The sequence below is a fragment of the Lepisosteus oculatus genome, chromosome 3, assembly GCF_040954835.1.
Source record: "Lepisosteus oculatus isolate fLepOcu1 chromosome 3, fLepOcu1.hap2, whole genome shotgun sequence".
NCBI classification, from domain to species: domain Eukaryota; kingdom Metazoa; phylum Chordata; class Actinopteri; order Semionotiformes; family Lepisosteidae; genus Lepisosteus; species Lepisosteus oculatus.
The window spans coordinates 26,568,515-26,589,529 of NC_090698.1; the positions used below are offsets into that span (position 1 = coordinate 26,568,515).

General features: G+C 37.6%; 1 protein-coding gene across 4 annotated transcripts; it reads right to left on the reverse strand.

Annotated features, from left to right (window-relative positions):
* Nucleotides 1–1,078: 1,078 nt before the first annotated feature.
* On the reverse strand, nucleotides 1,079–20,481 carry sh2d4a (SH2 domain containing 4A). 4 transcript variants are annotated; one of them, XM_015338180.2, is made up of 11 exons: nucleotides 20,248–20,481; nucleotides 18,329–18,394; nucleotides 16,682–16,718; nucleotides 16,203–16,554; nucleotides 13,318–13,477; nucleotides 9,435–9,597; nucleotides 7,602–7,749; nucleotides 6,536–6,746; nucleotides 4,358–4,488; nucleotides 1,869–2,089; nucleotides 1,079–1,436 (listed from the first exon to the last, which is right to left on the reverse strand). In XM_015338180.2, the coding sequence occupies exons 4-11, from the start codon at nucleotides 16,375–16,377 to the stop codon at nucleotides 1,344–1,346; spliced, it is 1,302 nt and encodes a 433-aa protein (XP_015193666.1). In that variant the 5' UTR covers nucleotides 16,378–16,554; nucleotides 16,682–16,718; nucleotides 18,329–18,394; nucleotides 20,248–20,481; the 3' UTR covers nucleotides 1,079–1,343. The 4 variants fall into 4 exon arrangements, with proteins under 4 accessions (XP_015193666.1, XP_015193660.1, XP_015193650.1 ...); XM_069187067.1 differs by lacking the exon at nucleotides 16,682–16,718 and having other exon boundaries at nucleotides 1,348–1,436; nucleotides 1,869–1,938; nucleotides 2,022–2,089; XM_015338174.2 differs by lacking the exon at nucleotides 16,682–16,718.
* Nucleotides 20,482–21,015: the final 534 nt, after the last annotated feature.

Below are 21,015 nucleotides of genomic sequence, written 5' to 3' on the forward strand. Positions count from 1 at the left end.
CTCAGTCCTCAAACTTTTAAATTCCCCACCGGGGGAAGAAGAATGTATTTTGAATTGAACTGAATTAAAAACCAAGAAAGGTACAATTTTTCTTTTCCCCTTTATCCCAGAGATGCGAGACATTTTATTTATTGGGTAAGCACAAATAAATATGTGCTTGCTTGCTTTTGTATTCAATAGCAGTACTTTTCTAAGGCTTGAAACTATAGAGGGTGTTGTGAGGGACTGGGCGGTGAGTGCATGTTGGCATCCCTCAATATAGAAGTATATTCTTCTTTTGAAATATACTGCAAATTCTGATGAGGAATCTTTTATTTTAAGGTTAACCCAATGTGTCTTTTCACTAGGGAAGCCTTATATTGAGGGATGATATATATTATACCTACAAAATCAGGATAGGGTACTTTCCTGTTAAAATTGAGCATGGAAACACAACAGCCTTTTCAATGAAATTAAGATCTAAATTCCTAAAGGTAGCAGAAGTCCGGGATATATACTATACAGATTGTGGTCCTGGAACACACCTGTTTTATAGTTTTCACTCCAGCCAAGCACAGGCCAGGGTCTCCCAACACCTGTGCTAGAGGTCTTAATTCCTGTGGGTTTTATGATATATTTGTTCCAATAAATGGTTGGGAGTAAAAACTTGCAGGACTGGAGTTGGGAAATTACCCTTCTTTATTCCAAACTCTTTACAGCTCTTAAGGTTATGATAAGGTTTGTAATTGGCTCATCCTCACCCTAAAGTATGTGAATTGTAGGACATTGAGCCTACAAAGAATGCCTTTTATTGGGGGGGGGAATTAGTTCTTACTTGTTTGTAAAGCAGTAAGTGGTCACTAGTTAGTAGTTTTTTTAGATAAAAATAAGGAATGAATCACTTAAGTAAACTAAAGGGGAGAGTGAACATCTTTTTCTTTGCTACATTTCAGGAGAACTATACTTACAGCAAAGTATTTTCAAACCAAAGACAAGAAACAATCAAGAAAGCTACTCAGTCTCTAAGGTTAAAGAAAGAATGATCTACTCAAGAGATGCAAAGGTGTAAAAGAGAAGACAAAAGCAAAGAAAAATGGCATACTACTCCCAGTCTCTCTATGCACTATTTGTTTCCAGAATATCACATATTAATGCCTTTGAGAGGGTAGGAGCAAACATTTGGCACCATACTGCTGTTAAGAATTTAACGACTTAGTAGCTGATACAACAGGATGGCCTTATTCAAGAGCTCTCACAAAAACAACACTTGCATGTTAAAAACGTTTTCTGCATATGCCTCATGATTAAAGGCACTTCATTGGTGAATTAAGGCATCTTTGTAGTTCCCTCCCCCTCCTCTCCCTTCAGCTGAAGAGTTCAGAGTAATCTGGATTTTCACACTTCTGGCCACTTGGCTGCAGGAGCTGCTCTCCTCCTGACAAAGTGATGGGCTCCACCTAGTGGCAAGATGGAATCACAACATGAGCATGCCATGAACTGCCTTTTCTAGGATTCATACGTGATAAAGTTTAAACAAAAAGACCTACATTTTCTCTGATCAAACATATTCCCAGTTTCAGAAAAGGAATTTGAAAAAAATTGACTACACCATTCAACATTGAGGCTTGGTTATACATATGAAATACTGATACTAAAGTGCATTTTTGTGCACATCTGTCTTTGAGCCTAAAGAATTCTGCACTCAGTCTTAAGTGCTCCTGTAATGTGGGAATTACAAACCCCAGTGATATCACCTGATATCTCAAATCTCTACATGTCAGTATCAAATAATTCTTGAGTATCTGGCTGACTATTGACTATTCTTCAACTTCATAAAGCTAACAGCATACACACAAGAAAGAACATCAAGTGCACTTAATAGAATTTACCTTGTGGTACTCCACAAGCTCAGCAAGGGATGCATGCTTTAACTGGTCCACTCCCAGGAAGCTGTAGGAACTGTCAGAGGCATCAATGAGGAAATGCTTGTATCCTTCGTGGCAGCGGTAGGAGAGAACATATCCCGTGATCTTCTCGCTCACCCTGATGAGAAAGTGCCCAGGCCCCTCTGTGCTCAGCAGCTCCTCTGCACCCTGTCGAGTTATGACTCCTTCAGGGAAGACAGTCTCGTTAGTGTTTAACTGCTGCAATCAAGGCTTTGAATCAAAAAGCCCAGTGTTGCAGTTTTCTGCAATACATTTTACCTGATATAGCTACAATTAAGCTTTCATTTTTATATAAAACATTTATATGTAAAGGTGTACATCTATGAAAAGTTTCCCTTTAGTGCTAGAACAGACAGAAGGTAAAACGTTTTATTGCAGGTTCACATCCTGTCTTTTCCCATCACTAATGGGTACTAATAAGGTAGAAGACTTGAAATAACTTAAGCTCCTTGAAACCAAAACTGTAGGAACGCTGCTGATCCACTTTAAAGCACTGTGCTGCTTGGCTCTCCCCACTGTTAGACAAGTTAACTAGTCCTTGGATCAGTGCAGAGTCCCTGCCTGCTTCAAATCCTCCATCATCGCAGTTCAGACGGACAGATTAACCTGTTTTAATGACTACAGATCAGTTTCACTTACATCTGCCATAATGAAAACTTTTGAGCTCTTGATACTCTAATACCACAAAACAATTAGCTTCATATCTTGACCCACAATGTGCCTACAGCCACTAAGTCAATGCGTGATGCTGTTAATATTCGCTACCACTATCCTGCAACATCTGGAAACTTCAGGAACATGCTACTCCTTTTCATTGATCTGAGCTCTGCATTCAACACCCTCATCCCAGCACTCCTCCACAATAAACGGTCTCACCTGACTGTTGAATGTTTCCCTCCCTACCTGCCAGTGGATCACCTCCTTCACAAATAAAAGGTAATGTGTAGATGGGCTCTTATTTATCAGACTGCCCATCTGTGAACCTTGAGGTACACTGGTGCTCTCCTCATTACTTGACTCCCTTTATACCAACGGTGACACCTTTAAACTAAAGACTAAACCATGAACAAAAGGGAAGTGAATGTCTGCTGGGATGGTGTGTCAACAGACTCAAAAGAGTGGAGTTTTCAGAATAACTCTCCAAAACCCATTACCTGGAAAATGACATTGTGGAGTGTTTCAACATTCTGGGAATAACCATCTCTAACACCCTTAAATGGGATGCAAATGATCAAGCATCATAAAGAGCACCAGAGATTGCTTTTCCTCTGTCCACTGAAAAATATAAGCTAAAAATCTCAATGTTTCCCAGCACCTTCTCTTTCCTTTCACACACAAACACAACATGTAGTGTGTATTTAACTTTGGACCTGTGCATGTTCTTTTTGTGAAGTTTGTTTTATTGATTGTTTCTGTGTTTTTGCACCAAGACAGCAAATCAAATTCCTTGTACAAGTACTTGGCAAATAAAGTGATCCAATTCTGATAACCTGGGCTCCCATTTCAACAAAGTGTCTTGGTTTTGAAAATAAGTTAATCTTAAGATGTCTTGACTGCAGTTTTAAACCGCCCGAGGTGTTTAGGGCATTAATTGAAATCCAGATATACTGCATTTTTGCGATGAGATCATAATTTAAAAAATGTTTTAATAACAAACCACAATACAACAATATTTTCCACCCAGTTCAAATAAGTTACACACCAGCCAGCAGAATTACCTAAACAATTAACTGCACAACTAGATGCAGCAAGAAATTCAGGTCTTTCCCCCAGGTAAATAAGACACTATGTCACCTTAATGTCACTGTATAAGATGTAGGCATATTTGATGTACTGTACATTTAAAAAATATTACATTTTGAATATTAAATTATATTTAGTGTATTCATGTTTGTGTATGTAGTTCTACTTTAATTTTCATTGTGTATTGTTTTGCCTGTTTTTAGATTTGTAAAAGGCTTTGAGTTGACTTAGAATGAAATCTACTACATAAAAAAGAATAAGTAAGATTAAAAAAAACATTTCTTAAAAGCATTTAACATAGTGGAAAATGATTTCACTAGGTAATTTTGCTATAAACAGCAGTAAAGTGATTTTAAAAGTAATTGCTGAGAGGCAAATAATTGTCTTGTTTTTTTAACTTAATTCCAAAGATTACATTGTACATTGAGATGAAACTCAACAGGATAGTTTCTTTAAAAAATTACAAATCATGAATTTCTGTTTAGTTTGGTAATGCGTCTGTCCATTCTAGAGGACAACTGCAACACACTGTCCCCTGTGCACACCTCTGGGACATTAAACCAAGAGCTCAGTGCTTTAGTGGAAACTCCAACAAAATGCTCTTCTGTATAAATGGGTACTTTCCAGGTCATCACTGTATAAGAATGTGCTCTCAACTGACTGTGTATAGATACAGGTTTATTATATACCATGGAACCAAGGTGCGATGCAGTCCTGATCCTTGTCATAGCCAGCTCGAAGAGGAATCTGCTCTTCCTTGAACCACTTGATGATGACATCTTTATTGGAAGTGGACAGAGTTCTTCTCACAGCCAGTTTCCTGAAAATCGCAGGAAGATACCTACTCAGCGGGCTAATATTTAAACCAGTTGCAGATGAGCTCACTGAGGGAATGACAGGAGCAAACAGGGCAAAAGGAGTGCGCTCAGCCTGTGAGAGGCACTGTCTTATCTCGGTGCTGCTCCGGTTTATTTTAGGGTAAGAAATGATATGTTTGCTGTATCTAACCAGTTCTGACAAGGTCGATAATCATGCAAAGCAATAATTCAGGCAGGAAACTACAGCACAGAAAACTGAAGCTGCAAGGCCAGTTCACTTCCCTTTACCACACCCATCATCATAGATGAGTAATTCACTCCCTTTTGTTAACTGATAAACCCATTCTTGGGATCCCAAAGAATGGATTTCTAAAACTACTCCTGCAATCAATTGGGGTGTTTGTTTCACTCCTTCCTCTTTACCATCTCCCCTTGTTTTCTTGGACATTATGCTTCCTCCCTGCCCAGGGATTGTAGACAGCCTGAATTTCAAAGGGTTTGCTTAGAGTAGCAGCTCCCAATCCTAGTCCTGGAGACCCTAGTTTTTATTCCAGCCGAGCTCTCAGGTACACAGCTGAACCATTAATAATAGGATTAGCCTGATGGGTTTTGACTAAACAATGGTGGATATTGCCTTTAACATATTGCCCAAAATCCCAAAGTTTTTAGTAGGAAAAAACATTCCAATCAAGCATCTCGTTAGTTCAATTAAGGCTTAAATTTGGTGATTACTCTCCTCCGCAGGTGTGTGGGCCTCCAGGACCAGAACCGGGAGCCTCTCGCTTAGAGGACAGGGAAGACCACTGTAATATAGTGTACAACTAACACCAGTTTGCAGTTTTCCTGCCTGAATACTTCACTCTTTTAGCAAAAGATTCCCCATTGTCGAGCCAGAAAATTTGAACATACCTCAAAACTAAGATAAATTCAAAATACTTCAAACTACATGAACATGGTGAGAATTTAACAAAAAAAAACATGGTCTAATAATATGTCATTTCTGTACACAAAAACACTAAGTTTAAGTCATCACTATTTTTTTTATTTTGAAGACAAGTCATTTTTGTTTTGTTCTAATCACAATTATACTAAATTATTTACTTTCTTAATTCATTTTAGGTTAAAGAACTTTATAGAGATAGCATATTAAAGTCACAAAAGTGAGCTTGTCTCCAAGAAACAAACAAGAAACCATCAAGTTACAATTTTAACAGTCCAATCACATTCCTCCCTGTACATTTGGGGACAGGGTAATAATATTTAATTTAAATTATATGTATTTAATATTCATCTTTCAAGATAACATTTACCAAAAGCATTCTGAAAATGTAAAAACAGTATATTGCATGTTCTTTGTGGTAGGTTATTGTTAAGAAAGACCTAGATTTTCTAAACCATTCTTACTATCCCCTGTGATCCCACGACCATATTGACAATCCTCTAGTTCCATAATCCTCCTTTTCCATAACTATAACACTATCGTAAGGCCTGTTGGTGTAGAACTACTTGGTGCAGTGTTGAATCCAGAAAAATCTTTATGGATTGGCACTGTATTATCTATGTTCCAGTCAATGGGTATAATCCCCGTCTTGGGTGACTGCTGGAAGTGTCTAGTTTCCTTTCGTTTTTAAACTTCTTACTTCTTCTTTTTATTTCATTAACAAATTGATTAATCTTGACTATTTTCATTTTAAGTAGGTAGCTGCATCTGTGTGCGTAGGCTGCAAAGGAACAGGTTAAGGCTTATTCCACGCTGAAAGGAAAATAAAAAGAGACTTTACGTTTCGGCTGTGGAGCCTTCTTCAGGTGTCACACCTGAAGTAGGCTCCACAGCCGAAACGTAAAGTCTCTTTTTATTCTAATTTTAGTTTAACAATAAAAAATACCTTAAGGGCCATATGCCACTATGTCTCATGGACACTGTATTTCTACATAATGCCTTATGCTCCCAAGGTCCAGGTAACCTTGAGCTTGGCTGGTAACTCAGAAACAAGCTCTGACCCTTGAGACCGTGTCTGTTATATATTCAAATACAACTAGTCATCTTACCGGTGTAGCACGTTATTGTTAGTGGCCGTGCTCCTTTCTTTGGGTTTTGGGGGAGGAGAAGGTTTTGATGTTGGGTCTTCACCAGCAAAGGCTTTGGACATGGCTGCGACCCGGCCCCGTTCCACAGCCTTGAGAGACAGCCTCTTGTAGTCGGCTCTGGCTTGCTTGGCTATAGACCTCCTTCGCTCATCAGCGGCTTTGGACTTCTGTACTGATCAGTCATACAAAGGAAAGAGTCTTTCATTTGATGAATTCCAACAAGACATCCGTTCATCCATCTTCTAACTGCTTCTTCCAATTCAGGCTCGCGGTGGAGCCAGAGCCTATCCCAGCAAGCAACAGGCACATTGTTCAATACACCATGGACAGGATGCCAGTCCATCACAGGGCAGACGCACACTCATACCAAGGCCAATTTTCCCAGAAGCCTATTAACTTACCAGCAAGTGTTGGGACTGTGGGAAACCCGACTTCCAAGTGAAAAACACTGTGAACACGGGGAGAACATACAAAATCCACACTGATAGCACCCCACTTCCAGAACTGAACCCAGGGCCCCAGTGCGGCAAGTCTTGTTGCATGAAAATAGTAATATGAATGAGCTATTTTTCAAATGTATATTATATTTATATGTTTCAAAACTCTCAAAATAAAGAAAGTACCAACAGGTATAAGTTAGTATATATACAGTGGTGTATACTCAGCTTTCCAAAGATGTGATAAACCACAGCTGATTTATGTTTTAACAGGGGGGGCAAACACTTTTTCACATAGGTTTCACCATGTAGGTTTGGATTTTGTTTCCCTTAATAATAAAAACCTTCATTTAAAAACTGCATTTTGTGTTTACTTGTGTCACCTTTGTCTAATATTTCAATTTGTTTGATGATCTGAAACATTTCAGTGTGACAAACATGCAAAAAAATAAGAAATCAGGAAGGGGGCAAACACTTTTTCATACTACTGTATATATCATGGTATATAATTGTCTTATGGTATATATAAGTCTTTACGCCTGCGTGATCAGCATTAACAGCTCATTGCTTTGTCTCTGTTGAATACATACATGTCTCCTGCCACTCGGGATCGTCCCTGTCCTGCTTCTGCACCGACTGCTGGACCTCCTTCAGGTCCATGTAGATCTGCTGGGTCCTCTCCTCCTCCAGACGCCTCAGATCCTCCTCTGCTCTTCGACGCTCCTCTGCCTCCCTCCGCTGGCGAGGGCAGTGATAGCAAAGTCATGAGGACACCTCGTACAAACCCGTTTAAAATCAAAGAATCAAAACAGGATATTCACAGAGGAATACAAGAATGAAGGACCTTTTCATTTAATTTTAAATATGCTTTCCAGTAAATTCACAAGGATTTTGACACACAGGTTTTTAAGCTACCAAACCAGCACTCTATCCAAATTGTTTTGATTTTGCATTCTACATGTTTTCAAGGTAGCTAAATTATTTCCAACTTAAGCTGCCATGGATAAAGGCATTAAATACTGTAATATTGCAATTGTCATATAATTATTGGTTATAATAAATTTTATACACATTCCCAACCATAATATACATGTATATTTTAGTTTTAAAATTAATGTTTAACCTTAAGAGCATGTCTTTTCTCCTAAGCATTTAATTTGACCTCACTTGCATTAAAATATGAAGCAACAATTTGTCACAGGAAACCGTTTTGCCCACTGAGATGAATTTACTGTTAGCTTCGTTATTTGTAACCGAATCTATACTGCCAGATTTATTTTGCTTTATTTTCTTTCACTGCTGTGCAAGGCTTGGAAAGGAATAAGGAAAGGCTGTGGCGAGGCTGCATGGCACCGCAGGCTCCTGGGGGCTGATAAGTAACGTTTTCAAATGTGAAGAAACACACTGAGAAAGGCACATTTGTACAGAAAAGACTTCTGTTTCAATTTTATGACAAGCATTTTGGAGCGAAAACAAATATCTTGATGGGGCTCTTTATTCATATTTTCTTACAAAAAATGATCATTAATACAGAATACAGGTGGCACAGTGGTTAGCACTGGAGCCCTGGGTTAATCTCCAGAACTTAGGTTGCTATCTGTGTGGAGTTTGCATGTTCTCCACAGGTTTATGTGAGTTTCCTCCGGGTGCTCTGGTTTCCTTCCATAGTCCAAATAGATATTGATAGATTAATTGGCTTCTGGTAAAACTGGCCCCAGATGTGAGTGTGGGTCTATGTCTGTGTGTACCCTGTGATGGACTGGCAACCTATCCAGGGTGTATCCTGCCTTGCACCAGTTGCTTGCCTGGATAGACTCCAGCTCCCACATAACCCTGTATTGGGTAAAGTGATTAGAAAATGGATTGATGGACTAAGGATACAATAGCTCAGATTCATATTTAGAAATCTCACAAGTTTTGCTGAAAACTCAAAGTCAAGCCATGCAACATTTGTAACAAGAATATCAACCTATAATATCACCCTTTCCTTCTTCCTTGACTCTTTCGTAACAGAACCTTTTGCTTTGTGCCGTGAGCACCTCCATGTTCATATTAACCACTCTTACCGCAAGGATCTCAGGTCATGAAACCTTTTTATCAGTGGATAGGGCTACTTCATATGATTTTTTTTTGCAAATGTTCTGTGCATGTAGTTTCCCCTCCATGCTTCTATCTTTCCATATCATTTGCAAACATTAGCAGGCATTTAAGATCTACACCATGTGAAATCCACATGTATGTCAACCTTTCAGACTTTTTTTGTGGGTGTGAGTATATGGCAGTTCATTTTGCAGCCCTCGTCTTTGGCTTTCACTCTTCCAAGTCGATGTAGCCCCTTTTGTGAAACGGGCCCGGTAACCGCTGCGCCTGTGGGTTCTGAGGGCCCTCCCTGGCCCCGTGTGAAGCCAGGGTTGAACGGGTACCTTTAACTCCTGTTCGGCTCTCCTCTTCTCCTCAGCAGCTGCCCGTCTTGCTTGCTCTTCTTTCTCTGCGGCTTCCTTCTTCCACACGTCGAAGATGCCCATCTGCGTGTCCATCAGGTACGTGTTGGAGAACCTTTTCACCAGCTCCTCCTCCTTCTTGGCCCTTTCCAGACAGACGTGATGGTACCGAAAAAAGAACCAACAGATGAGACCAGAAATGCGCACATTCTAGGAGACAAAGAAAGGAACCACACTCTAGTTCACAGTGGGACGTCAAGGCATGACAGAGGTATAAAGTGCTTCCCGCAAAAGAGAAAAAAAAACTGAACGTTTTGTTCAGTTTCCACAGAGCGAAAACCAGAAAACTGAATGAGGTTGTATTAAAACAAGGGAACAAGGGCCTGCCACTAGGGGCCACCATATCCGCCATTTAAATGACTTTTTATAAAGTGTGTAATAATTAATTCAATGGAATGTGGGAATGTTCACTTTGGATTTTTATTTAAATAGGGTCTCCTTGTCCTGAAATGTGTGTTGAGCAGACTAGAGAGGTGGTGGTAACTACAACACTTGTGCAGTGTTTGTACTAAGTTTGGACAGAACACTGTCAGCGTCGTTTTAGCTCCTAGGAAACAAAGTTTTTTTTGTTTTCGGTGATCAATTGTTTCACTGAACCTCGCACCGTAAAGACAGGAGTTCATCCTGGCCCTTGTGTTTAAATGTTTTTGGTCATCCATGGTATTTCTAATGGGTCACGCTCTAGCTGTGCAGAAGATAATAAATTGCTGCCCTTTAAGCCCTAAGAAATTCTTGTAGTTTTGTCGCTTAAACTTATTAAGGATGTAAGTAATTTAAATGCTGCTTTTTAGCAGCTGAAAGCTAATCGTAACAGAGGTATGGATTATGATCCCTGGAAGTGAAGAGATTTGGATAAGAATTTCAGTTATCTGCCTTATGCATGTTTACATCAGAACAAATCAGATGTTTCTTAACTGCACGGGACTAAATAAAGCACTGAGAGGGTGTTCCACTTTTCAGATTACACGGTTCTAAAATATAAAAATAAAAAAGGGTTATGTACTTTAAAGTGCTTCCTGCCTGGCCAAACTGTGAGTCAGAGTCAGCTTAAAATATTTAACTTTGAAAGGTTAGTGTTTTGTGTTATGGTAATTTCTACACAACATTAACAGTAAAAGGGAACAAACTTAGTTATGATTCAAATGTCGCACACTTGGGTGACTTTCCACAAAAAAGGATAAGAATAAAGGAACATTTAAATTAGGCTAATCTTTGGGCATATCAAACATAGCCACATGCTTATTCCATTATTCCATCCTGTGCAGTAGTGTAACTGTTTTCATATCCATACATGTAATTTAAAAAAGATCCTAAAGTGTTGAAAAGCTAATTTTATATAGGTCATTATACTCCATGTGTATCCAGGAAAATTCTAGTAAACAGACATCAAGCTACAGTGCTACATACAAATTCAGTTGTTTTTATCCAAAAAGTGCTAATTTCCTTTTCTAAAAATTCCATCATTTAAACTGTGACAAGACTTGAAATCATTCTTCCTGGCACCTACCATCATCTATCTAAAGCCAATGCAGCAACCCTATCTGTGGATGGCCCTGTACTTCAATTTCAAACTAAATTGAAGAATTCAGGGGTGATATTTTATCCAGGCTAGACTTTGACCCACTTGTGCAAAATGTGCAAAAAACATAATTCTACCATCTCAGAAATATTGCCAGACTACATCCTATATTGTCTCTGACAGAAGCAGAAAAGCTGGTCAACACATTTTTCTTTTCCAGAATTGATTACTGTCCTTCTCACTGGGGTATCTAAATCCACAAAGAACAAACTTCAGTACGTCTACTGCAAGTGTTCATATTACTCCTATCCTGGAATCCTTGCATTGGCTTCCTATCAGGTTTTGCTTTATTCAAAATCTTCATGCTCATATTTTAGACAGTAAATGACAGGGCACTTCAGAACTTGTCTTAATATCTTCCAACTCCCCATCTTGCAATCGTCATCTGTCTGATTGTGGTCTCCTGTTTGTCCCCCAAGCGCTATGCGCTATATAAAATAAAGTTTATAATTATTCATTCTGAACATTAGGACACAGAAAAAAATCATTAATTTTTATTTGCTGCAAGGGACTGTGCTCTAAAATTGTGTGGCAGTAATTGTTCCAATGGCTCATGGGGCTACATGCTTTTAGTCTGTGGTAAAGTGGCCTTAATTTTACTGTTCTTTTTACATTACGAAGTCCTTACAAGGGAAGAGATACCATGATCTTGGAAAACTAGAAAAGTAAATATGAATTAAAGGCACTCCCTGGGTAAGTTACAACTAAAATGAGAGTCCAGAAAATGCTAACCAAAACATGGCACCTCTTGTCCTTCAGAGCAATACTCAAAATAACTCAAGTCCATAATGAAAGACAATCATAGGAACACAGGTTTAAAGGTGAAATACATACTTATAGTATTCACATGAGAGACTGGAGGGATACATGTTTTGAAGTCCCATATTTCATGTTTTTAATTTTTAGGTAAAAGCAATGCTACAAACAAAAAAAAAGGAAAAAAAACGTATTATTAGTTAAAATTCTATTACAGAAAAAGGTGTGTTTTTTTGTTTGTTGCTTAAATGATTCTCATGGAAATTCTAAAAATTTGCTCAGATTTTTTATTTTCCACTACTAATGTAATCTGATATCTAGTACAACCCTAGCTCAGTCAGTACCTTTCCCAGAAATTCTGGTTGCTGAGCTCAATCAGAATTCACATTCAAATGTACTGTACAACTTACCCCAAAATATTTTTGGAAAAAACATCAGAATCAGCATGCTGGAGCTCTATTTTGAAACAGTCTATCTTACACTCTAGACATCACTTCGAAATCAAAATGCATATATCAGCTGTTTTACATTTAGCAGAGAGTGCAGTGCAATGAAAATTCAAAATCCTCAATTCAAAAAGAGGGAACACTAATTTATTTAAGGCACTGTTCTGCTTTCTAATCTTTTCATTAAACATTAAACACTTTTCTAATATTGCTTGAAACAGGAAGTACTGTACTGTGAAACCTTTTAATACATATCATTGTTCATTGTTTACTTTGTGATTGCTTTAAAATCCTGGACAGTGCGGTGTGGATTAGGATACCATGCCGCAAAACATGCTAGCAACCAGGCAGCAGAACAACAGTAGTTGAGCTAACAAACAAGTTATATTACAAAAGCAGGAAGATTTTCCTTGTGTTTACCTGAAGAAACAAACTGGAAAAATACTTCACACACACCCTCTGATCTTAGTCAGGCATATTGTGTTTCTGCTATGTAATAATATGTGGAAGGTCATACTTTGGTTGTAGGTTATATTAATCTACAACTTTGGTTGTAGGTTAGATTTTAAAAAAAATGTACCTCTAACTTGTGTTCTCCTCTAACAGGTTGTGAGTGTCCAAAAACATTCTAGGATGCACAAAAGTTTAGAAATTAACAGTTTAACTTAATCATAAATAACGCTTGCAAATAGAACCATGCAGTTCAGCAGAACTGTGTCATTTGGACAAGATATTCTGTTGGGGAGTTATTGTAGCAGACATTATTGCATTAATTTAATTTTTATTGCTAGCTCTTAGCAACATTGTAATGTGGAACAATATTTTTTGTTATGCCATTGCAAATTAAATAAAAGTTATATTATATGTATATAAAATTTTCAGGAATATTTTTAATATAGTAATTTAGTTATATATAATAGCGTCAACTTGGTAGTTTGATCTTGACTGTATTATGTAGTTTTATGACAATCCATTTTGGACACAACTTATTAAAAATACCAAAACTATAGAAACTTTCCAGTACCTGATTTCCTCTCCTTCTTTCTGTGCTTGCTGGCGAGCTCTCTCCGTTATGATCTCATCACAGATCTGATCATAGGGCTTGTCCGCGGGATGCTCTCCCATAACCCAGACCCAGACATCACAGTCTGATCCCAGCAGCCATGATATGGACTTTCCACTGGCTGCAACTCAAAAACATTTATTCTAAATAAACAGAGTCCATCCTGCTGGTGTTCAAATAAGCAGAGCAGACATCGAGACATAGGACAGAACACCAGGGGGACACAGAGCAGGCAAGCACAGCAACACCCCAAATTGTGATTTTGTCAGTAATATAGTGACAACCATGGAGATTTGTACAAATGTCTATTACCGATCCCATGATGTCAGAAAATGGAACAACTTCACCAACACTGGGAGTGCTCTTTGCAAGATGGGGCACAACTTCATAAAACTGAACTGATGGACGCAGAACAGATTAAGGGAGGGAAAAAATAGCGTCTGTGGGATACACTAGAATTAAGGAAGTCTTATAAAAAAGTGTAGACAAAAGTACTTTACATGCACAATGTCACATTTGCATAGCTTGTTTTTTTTTCATCCTGCTGCAGGCCAGTTTTACACAGTATGAGCAATATGGTACTTCATATAGGCAGGAAAATGTTGTCCATTTTTAAATATTTTTTGTTCACTTAAATCAAGTCTTACTGAAGACTTACAACATAGACTGTGAAAGCACTCTTAAAATAGTTTTAAACAAGACAAAGACAAATACTTTCAATCAGGCTTTCCTAGGAGACACTCCTAACAAAAATATTTTACATTCTTTAAAAGACAAAATGAGTATACAGGTAACTTGTGTGCAAGATAAGTTGGAAAAAGACATGCTTTTTAGAAATAACCACCACATGCGTTTATTGTTAAAGATAAAAATCTAGGTCACAGGTACTGTACCAAAGGACCGCTTTGATGAAAAAATATGAACAGCAGCACCTGGTTAAAAACACATTCTAAAATACACAAAGAATAGAATTTCTGTAATGTATAACGTTATTAGATCACTTTATAAACCATATACAATTTCTTGCATTAGGAATTAGTCTTTTTCGCATACCCCAGCTTGCTCTCCATGAGACACAGACATACAGACATGAAGAGAAGCTTGGGGTCAGAGCACAGGGTCAGCCATTGTACAGCGCCTCTGGAGCAGTTGGGGTTAAGGGCCTTTCTCAGGGGCCCAACGGAGTACGATTTCTCTGCCGGCCATGGGATTTGAACCGGCAACCTTCCAGCCACAGGCGCAGATCCATAGCCACAGTGTCACCCTCCACCCAATTTATTATGACAGGAGACAAACATTCCCATATAGGCAATAAAAAGTACTTGCCACATTCAGCAAACTGTATATTATTCTTTACAGTTTCATTCTTTTCTTAAAAGTATGCACTTTATATAGGTCCACGTACAGTGCATTCACCTTACAACAGAGCAGCTTGTTTTGCTGTTTTTTAACACAACTCATTTAAAAAAGTGAAATGCTGTATTGGTATAAACACTATGTTCATTTCCATTACATTTGAAGTATTGCATCCACTTTTAGTGGAACACTATGTTATGCTACAAAACAAAATAAAAATGTTTTGTAATCAAATATTGTGAAAAAAGAACAGTTGCTTCTCTTTATGCATTTACCATACAAATAATTTAAGTAAAATATAGTGTAAATTAACTTTTGTTCCATTGGTAGCAAAACAATTGACTTTTATTGCATTGGTAGCAAATATTACTACACCAGAGATTGAAAACAAAGGTAGTGGGATTTTGTGAACGTTTCAATGCACAGGCTTACTTCCTTGAAAATTACTAGTGGATTTGTTCTGCTACAGTATGTAATTTAAAATGCTTTTACAGATGATCCCTGCTTAATGTTATATTTATGGGAAAAAAAGTATTTATGTACAGCTTGTGCATCTTCTCTTTACTCTAGGAAATTGAGTATAATATAGATATATTAATAATATCAGTCAGATCTGGGCAGCGTCAGCAGTCTGTTCCAGTTCGAGGAGGTGACAGTACTCTCTTTACAGGGAAAGACCTGGTATGGATTATACAAATTCAACAGGATGCTCACCTGATGCTTACACATGCCGTTAACACCAGGAAAACATCTTTTGACTTCTATCTTGCAATCTTTATTTTGCATTTTTGTGCAAATGATGTGAGCATACCGTAAGCCCCACTGAGCAGCAGCACAACCACCCCTGTTTAATCAGCCCCCATCCCCAGCAACCACACTGAAAGAAACATTAGTCAGCCCACAGAAGCAATTAATTAAGGAAAAATGTAATTAAGTTAATGAACAACTTTTGAACTACTGGCTAAACAAACCAGGGACTGCATATTTTGCTAAACCAAAGACTGTTTTTTTATTTACATAACATACCATTGCACCCCCCCTGAAAGAGACGCTTGCAAATTTAAAAATGTGCGATGCTCAATCCATGCTGTGGTGAAACCTTTGACTCCGATGCTTGTCCTTGGGTGAACGTTTTTAAAAATAAAACCCGCGCTAGTTCACGTTGCAAACAACTGCTGTCTACTGCAGTCACAGGTCTCTTCTATTTTAACAAGCTTTAATATAATAAATTTCCTATAGAAATGCGCTCCCCAAGCCAAAAAGTATATAACTTATAAATGCTTGAATATCTAGAAATTTGGAAGTGAGACAAGGAAAATTCTACAATACACACACATGCAGGGGTACATGTGGAGGAAACTGCAAGGTGTAGATTGACTGTTCAAAGTTCTTCCATTGTATCCACATCTCCTAAACTGCCATTAGTCTTTATCACGTCTACATACAGTATACAATAACACAACCTAGTAAGAGGTCTGAAGATACCGTACCTTTCTTAGGCTTCCTCTGAGCCAGCTCCTGTTTCTCCAGCTTGGTCTCTCTCTCTTTCCATCTCCGAACTTGCTCTTCTCTCATCTTAAAGAAGAGGATCTGTTTCTGCTCCTCGTTCAGCTCTGCCAAGAGCTCAGGCTCAATGTACATATCCGCCAAAATCTGCTGCAGCATGTTTTCAGACGTGGATATACAGTGTCACCGAAGAGCAAAATGAGGGAACACAGTGCTCGGTAATTTCCACAGAGAGCTGGAGAGCAGGAACTCCTGCAGGTAATTGTATGCTTTAGAATGGGCCACTGTAATTATAATCCTTGTGAAGGATGTCCCATTACTGTGGCTTCAGCCGTTCTGCAACAAAACAAGTTGAAGGTTTTATGTTTAAAATTAAGCACCATAAGCATAACCTTAGAAGTCTATTTTTAGACTACTTATTTTTAATCCTAATATATGCTGGAATATAAGGAAAACACCCTACTTATATTCAGAAGAGCAGCTGGAATCTTGACGTTTAGCTGAATTCAAATAAAAAAAACAGGACATTTTTAGAGTACAACAAAAGAAACTGTGGAGAAGTTCTAAAACAGAATAAACTGAATATATCGTTTACTCTGTCTACAGATTTTCCTTTTGTGTGTCCTATAGAAATTAAAACCACTCCTGCTGTGACTACAATCAAAATACATATTCAGTACAGATTACTACAAAAATATTCATGATAGATAAGATTATTTATTGTCTTGTTATCTGATGATGATGTCATCTGATCTTGGATGTCAATGCACAAACATTAACTTTTATAGCTGTACTAAGTCTCTGAATTGTCCTATTTTCTAACATCTCATTCATTCTTGCTGTGGTAAGAGAGGAAACATGCTTTTATTAGTTATTTAAGATTGCCTAAAGTATTTTACAAGCAAGGATATTGTTACAAATGGGGAGATACAAAAATTGTGAATTTCAGGAATTGACAGGGTGGTTTACTCAATAAGTAAAACAATTATTCATAACTCCCAACATACAAGTGATTTTTCCAGGATGTACCCAAGCAGTTGGTTTAATTAGGGGCACATGAATTCTTACTCTTTTCACCAAAGCTGTGCAAGAGAATAATAATTTAGGTACCCTTGATTAAACAAATATTTATTAATAATGACAATACAAACACCATGCTACATACAACAAAACATACAATGTATTTACAGTATGTAAAGACAAGGCGTTTCAGTGGCCTAATATCCTATTCACCAGGAAAAACCCATACTTCAACTAAGTATTAAAATTTGAATGCCTACAGGGGCCAAATAAGAGATAAGCTGCCTTCTAAATAAATGCAATACAACCAGTTAAACCTCTCTCTCTCTGCAAAACCCAGTTGCCACAAAATAATTAGAGATTGTAGGTGTCATCGAATAAGGTAGTTAACACATTGCATTCAACTTAATCCACACAGGAGGGGATCTATAAAGTACAATTCTCAACTGAATTATGCAATGACCAAGAGAAAGAAGATTCTACGGTCTGAAAAGACCACAATTGACCCCTTTAGTCTTAACACTTAACACAATGTTTGGCACAAGCGTAACACCACACATCATCCTGAGAAGCGTTTTCCCTGCTGTGAAGCATGGTGGTGGCAGCTTCACTGTGTTAGTGTTTGGAATACTTGTGAAGACATGACGCAGAGTGGAAGTAGCAAAGCACAGAAAAAAAACCTTCTGCAGTCTGCAACAGACCAGAGACTTGGGAGACTTGCAAAGAAAAATTGACAGAAATTGATGTCCAGGGGTGGAAAGATGGTGGAGATTTAATCCAAGAAGACTCCCGGCTGTGATTTCTGCCAAATGTGCCTCTCTCAAATATTGACTTAAGGGAGGTGAATACTTATGCAATCAGTTATTTTCCGTTTTATTTTTATCATTAATTTAGGAGGATCAACAGAATTTGGGTTTCACTTTGACATACAGTGTTTAGTGTCAATGGCAAAAGATCCCAGTTAAATACATTATGATTCCACATGGTAACAAATCAAAATGTGAAAAAGTCCAAGTGCTGTAAACAGTTTTGATCGCAACTGTAAAAACTTTGAAGTCAAGGAAAACTTCTGGGGTTAAAAAAGAATCACCTTTGATGAGTTGTATCTCATGAATGGATGTCAGCCAGGCCAAATATTTACATTCTAGGTATTTCCCTAAAAGACAAAACAAGCATGGAAAGCTGAACTAAAATCAAAGCAGGTTGAGGTTATGGTAATTTAATATTGAATACTACAAATACAAATGCAAAAGTGCACAAATTGAGCTTCTTAAACTGCTTCACAATTGGCTCCACTAGCCCATATTCATTATGAAACAATTAAACAACAGGGAAAAACCAATACAGTGTATTAACCAATATTAAAATAATATGAAATAACTATGCCTGTCAAGACTTCATAAATGATTTAATGAGTCATTCTCCAAATATTTCCATTCCAATGGGAAATTTTAAATGATTTCAAAACATAACCATGCTTATACCTCTCCATTCAGAGGCAAAATACATTTGTTTTTCCTGGTAGAATATGACCTTGACATGAAAGTCCATTCAGCAACTAGATAATGAAAGCAAGAAACTGTTACAGTCGTTCAAGCTGTGCGAGTAGATTGGTACCCTTCTGTTGTTTCTTCATTTAAAATGTAGATTCTGCTCAAAGACTGTATAATTATATTGGTTGCCCTGACTCCAGATATTACAAGGGCACATTATGTGCGCTCCAGGATGCATTTTCTATGGAAAACAGTTAAATAATATAAAATTATTTGGAGATCATGTAACAGAATTTAATATAATACTAACAGCTTTATGTGAACTCTTTAAGAGTTACCACACTTCCTGTGACCTCAAGCTGGTTCTGTAAATTCACATTTTGTTTGCTTTTTATTTAACTAGATGCCTAGATTTCCATCTTTAACACTTACAATTTTAGAACGCTGGAAACTAATTTCTTTGTAGCAAAAAGATTTAAAAAGTGGGCCTAAGCTTCCCCTTATGTCTGCTGTGCATTTAGGCAAAGACTGCATTTCGCTTTAAAATGATTTGATCCCCAAAATATAAACGAAGTACAACAAGGAAGTGCTGAATGGGTTAACCCCATGTGGAAATCTAGCCGTGCAAATATTTAAAAGCTAAAATAAGATAAAGATAATCCCGTGGAAAATTTTATTTGAATTTAAAAAAATCTAAAAAATACACGTTGAAATACGACGTATCCAACTGCATGGGCTAAAAAAACCTTTGAACATACAATTGGGCTTCGAGACACTACCAATAACACACAAACACAACAAATCTGAACACAATAGGCTACGTCACAAGTCTGAAAGAATCCCGTGTTCAATCACTGGCTTTCATTTCAATCATTATTATGAGATTTTAATGTTTGCGCATTCAATAGTAAAGTAACTTTTATGCGTTTCTTTTGGTCATGCTGTGAGGACACGACGTTGGAGTAAAGAATTAATGGCAAATGCTTGCTTCTTTGCCAAAACGGTCCAGGACTCTCAAAACAGCTTTAGCAGAAAGGAAATAAATATATTACTCAAATATTGTGTTAGAAGCCTTTTTTCTTAATGTATAAGAAACAATCCTTCCTATGCCAAACTACTTAGACTACAATGCTAGTTAGAATCGATACGCCCAAAATACTCGAATAATCAACAAATTACGTTTGCCCGCATAGCCAGAAGTCTGTTGTGCAGTAAAGGATACGTCAATATAAAGGATTTATGCAATTTAGTGATAGCCCGACACAGTGAAAAAGATTAGAATAATCTCGTTGGTTTTTCTTTGCATTGAAATGAATTCATTCATTGCTTTGCATTGAGATTTTCGTTGGAAATGGAAAGTACTTTCATTTACTAAAAATGGTTTACAAAAAAGACATTTTCAGAGACAGAAAGAACTCCCCATGAAAAATTGTAACTACTCTAAAAACATTGATAAATGTCACACAACGCTGCTCCATACTAAGAAAATAAAACGAGATGAAAAGAAAAACCTTACCATGAGTTCAAACCACTCCCGTCCCTTGCACTTTTCTCCCTTTTAAAGATAACTTCACGTCACCAAGAAACCTGACTTTTAACTTTCCGGCAATGTGTCTTCAACGTCTCGTGACATTTCTGTACGCCATATACCATGAAGCAATTTCGTTTTATCTTTCTTTGTCCGTTTGTTTTGTCGTACACGTCACATCCAACGCCCAATGCCGAAAGTAAGCTTCAACCCAAGAACACCTCTGTTCCAGGTATTACGAAAGGCTGCAGCTAAATCTCTGTTTATGGTTTCCCCCCGCCTTCTTATTGATCTGTTACATGAACAGATTGCAAATTTAATTGATTTTTTTAAATACAAAATTGCGTATAAACAGTATTTAATAGCTACCTATTAAGAATGATCAAAAGTACAGCAGTAGTTTTGTAATTGTAGTATTTTCTTTTGGGACGTACACATTACAAAGGTTAACTCTCAACACAAATGATGCATTCAGAATGTCTCTTCAAAGCTAACATTTACAGAGTAATATATTATGTTTCCTGTGCCGAGATGCAGATATAGGTGTAAAAATGATAACTGTAGGGTTTTTGAAATCCGAGGCTAGTAATTCACAGATTTTCCCACTTTCACTTTTGTATGTTTGTGTGAACATGTGTTTGTGTTGTGTACACATAGTATCACAGACTCCCATGAAATTTAACCCTACATATGTACTAAGCACACAATTTCTAACTATTAGATCAGGTACTGCATGCCTGGCAGGAGGCAGTTGGT